The sequence below is a fragment of the Frankliniella occidentalis genome, unplaced genomic scaffold, assembly GCF_000697945.3.
Source record: "Frankliniella occidentalis isolate FOCC.00 unplaced genomic scaffold, Focc_3.1 Scaffold5507, whole genome shotgun sequence".
Taxonomy (NCBI): domain Eukaryota; kingdom Metazoa; phylum Arthropoda; class Insecta; order Thysanoptera; family Thripidae; genus Frankliniella; species Frankliniella occidentalis.
Genome location: NW_026272547.1, coordinates 1 through 3,896, shown reverse-complemented (window position 1 = coordinate 3,896; position 3,896 = coordinate 1). Strand labels below are relative to the sequence as shown.

The 3,896-nt window shown below is 40.9% G+C and overlaps 1 protein-coding gene across 1 annotated transcript; it reads left to right on the top strand.

The window, feature by feature from the left end:
* Positions 1 to 2,529: 2,529 nt before the first annotated feature.
* On the top strand, positions 2,530 to 3,882 carry LOC113213968 (uncharacterized; the record flags this gene model as incomplete). Its single annotated transcript, XM_026433195.2, has 5 exons — positions 2,530 to 2,602; positions 2,683 to 2,801; positions 2,886 to 3,455; positions 3,538 to 3,768; positions 3,849 to 3,882. Coding segments are annotated over exons 1-5 (1,027 nt in total), but the record flags the coding sequence as incomplete, so codon positions are not given.
* Positions 3,883 to 3,896: the final 14 nt, after the last annotated feature.

The window sequence follows — 3,896 nt, the reverse complement described above, 5'->3', positions numbered from 1 at the left end:
AGGGGGAAGAAGAAGATAATGATGACATTCACTATCCCAACATCAGAGTGGAGAGGGGTAATACTGACACTGTCTACTGAGAGATCCCCACTATTACTAGGCTCCTGCATGCCAACTTGCATATTTAAGTTTCTAGCAAGAACACCATTATTGTTTGTGTCTCCAGTAGTTTTACTGTTATCAGTCACAGAATTACTAATCTCTATATCTGGAGACACAGAAGAAATAGTACTGGCATCCAAATCAGAATTTACATTTTGAGCATCACTAGACTGATTACTTCTATCATCACTTGAGTCTAGATCATCAGGTGAAATTATGTCGGAATTTTCAGGATTCATAATGTCCTCGTCATCAGAACTGTCTGTGTAGCCCTCCCTCTTCTGTCTCCTGCAATTTGTGATTAGGTTTTTCAGAACTTTGTCTGGATTCCAGAGCACAGATTTCGGATCACCACCAGACTATTTGAAGACAGTCAAGGCATAAGCTGTAAAGTAAAAAATACTTGTCAGTATAGCAAGATCTGCTCTACAAACTATTTTACTGTAGGAAAGCCTGTCTAAAACATTCATATGTAATTTTCTCAAAATAATTTGTTGGCTGAGCGATTAGCGAAGCCCATTACTCCACTGACCCGAAAAGTTTAATTCTGTTTGTGTGTGTGTTTGTTTGTCTGTCTGTCCGCACGATAACTCGAGTAACTCGAGAAAGAATTGAGATAGCGACCTGGGATTTTCAGGGTCGTTTTGTACCATAAAAAGACGATCGAGTTCGAAGATAAGCATTCTAGCTCAAAAATTGGCTTTTTAAAAAATCAAAAACTACAGATCGCAATATGTATTTTTATCGAATATTTTTTTATGGGTTCCTAAGGGGTAACTCGTCAAAGTAGAGTCCTATGGGCGAAAATTTCGTCCGTTTGGCTCTATCTTGTACCGTTAAGGTGCTAGGGGGCAATTCTTGGCAAAAATGAGGTGAAAATGATCAAATGGTCGACTAAATCGTTAAAAAGACTTCATTTCGAAAAATTGTATATACACTCCTATTACCCCGTCTTGGGTGTCAGCGCCGCAGGTCTAGCTATATGTGCGCCAGGCGCGTCACAGCGTAACAGTGTTTCGTGAGATATCGCGAAGCCTGTTACGCGAGACGTGGTCTGGCGTACATAGCTAGTGTTTATAGCAAGTCTTTAAAACTAGTCTTGTTCAGTTGCAATAAGGACAGTAATATCTTAGAACTTTAGAAATACAGGGAGGAAAAACACTTACCAAGTGAAACCTCGATTAAATCAGATTTTATTTTAACTAGCCCTTTGTTGCCGAGGGTACTGATACCATCTTCTGCAAGCAGCTTCTTTGTTACAAGCATTTTGAGCATTTTGATGTCTGTTCCACTAGAAGGAGATGTGCTACAGACTTGAAAATTTCAGGGTATCTTAAGGTCCACTCCTAGAAAACGAAACGCCTACGGCAAATCCTGGCTACCACCCATGAGGGTGTGAATAGGGGTATCCAAGGTTCAAAAATTCTTCCAAAAAGTTTTTTTTTTATGTTTTCCTAAGGGGTAACTCGTCAAAGTAGAGCACTTTGGGCGAAAATTTTGTCCGTTTCGCTCTGTCTCTACCCGATTAGGCGCTAGAGGATCTTTTTTGACGAAAATAAGCTAAAAATTGCCATAGTGAACAATAAGTTGTAGAAAAAGGCCTAAAAACCGCAAAATAGAAAGGAAATTCTCCCCCACCCCCAAAAAACGTTTTCTAAGCAGAAGGGTATGGGTTGTAGTCGCGGTGCTTCACCGTTACATCTCTTTCTCGAGTCTTTAGGGCAAACTGAAAAACGACGGGTTTTCGAACATGTTCTTCAGCAAATCGCGTGACAGAAATGGTCGGCCCGCAGGCCCGACCATCGCCGCCGGCAGGCCAAGGGTATATCCAGTGACCGACAAGTGGAAAGTGGAAAGTGGCCAGGGCTGCCATTTGGGGTGATAATCCCCACTTGTCTCATTACGCGCTGTTAAATTTGTTGAAAAAGGCAAGAAACCAACAGAGCCGACATGCTAGCGCATAATTCAGCTAAGAAAAGACTTAAAATGTGACAACTGGAAAGTTTAATCAGTTTAATTTATATTTGCGCTGTTGTGGACAGCATGGCAGCCCTATCTGCCAGCGCGCAGGGCTGCCAGGTAGGGTGGCCGGGCGATCGGGTCATTATTTGCTCCCCAAACCTGTAATTCCAGCAGTACACCATCAAAAATGGCTTGAATCTCAATTTGAAGTGTCTCAATGACGGGTTTTGTCATCTGAATTCAAATACGATCCCTCCAAAGAAATGATTGTTTTTCTTTTGGGTGGCAACATTGTAAGCTATCGATTGTCAAATGTCCCCCATCACCGTATCGCCCTCGCTGTTTTTCAAATTCACGCAACACCTACTCCTACCACTTAGGCTCGTTTCTTGAGTTTGTTTCAATCGAGAGGCTGCTGTGACTAGAGATTTATAATAGCTCACCTGCAAAGTGTAAAGGTTCAACATGGATCTGGATCTGGAGGATGCTGGTGAATTGTTAATTCTTGCTGGTGGCATGCTGGACTCTGATGATGATGGTACATTTGACAACTCTTACAATGCACATATTTCCTTCTTAATAATCGTAGTAACGTCTCATCTCCTCTCCTTTTTCTAGATCACGAAATTAATGACCCAGTCATCTGGTTCAAAGTAACTGTAAATGTGGAGGAGTACCTCATGATGCAGGATGCTGCATTCCGGCTGCACTTTAGGATGTCTACTGGTATTTTTGAAGTGAGAATTTGGTTTCAGTTTTTTCCCAGTATCGTGCATGATTTTTTAAAGTTTATTGGTCTTGACTGTTTCTATTTTTTGCAGTCTTTGGTCTTGGTTCTTGCAGAGGCTCTAGGAGAGAATGAAATTCTCCGGCACAATGAGGAATTTCCCTTACGCCACATTTTATTATCTGTTTTGTGGATCCTTGCTACTCCTGATACATTCAGGAGTGTTGCTTTAAGATTTGGAGTTACTCCGGGTGTTCTTCATCACCACTACAAGGAAATAATAACTGTCTTGTCTGACTTGTCAGCAGAAATTGTTCAGTGGCCTTCTGCTGAAGAACGTGAAATTTTGAAGGAAGCAGGGGAGATACGTACTGGCTTTCCTGGTGCTGTGATGGCTATTGATGGATCTTTCATACCTCTTTTTTATGCTCCTCATGTAGAACCACAAAGATTTTTGAATCGTAAATTTGATTATGCTGTGACACTGCAGGCATGCGCAGATATCAATTTAGTTTTTAGAGACATTTATTGTGGAGAGCCAGGCAGTCTCCATGACTCGCGGGTGTTTAGAAGAAGTCCTCTAAGCCGCCGCCTATTAGAGCAAAATTTGCTGGCAGATGGTGAGCATATCCTTGGAGATTCCGCATACATTCTGACAGATAAGGTAATTTTTGACACATTACAAATTTTTTATGAGATGATAATTAAATTAATACTATAAGTAAACCCTTGTATCTTTATTCTAGGTCCTAACACCATTTAGGAATATTGGAAATTTGACTGTTCAACAGATAAATTACAATTTTAGACTATCCAGTCTGAGGTCGATGGTAGAGAGGGCCTTTGGCCTTCTGAAAATGAAATGGAGGAGGCTCTTTTATCTCTCTGCCAAGAGGATGGACTTAGTTGTGAGGACAGTTGTTGCCTCTATTACCCTGCATAACTTCCTCATATATGGAGGAGAAATTCCAGAAGTGGTATGCTTATAAATTATTATTCTTAAACCTCTTCAACCCATATTGGGGTCACTTACTATACTGTGAATTCTCTTCTTCAGGATTTGCAACATATTGAACCTGAAGCTAATTTTGGTTTGGATATGGAA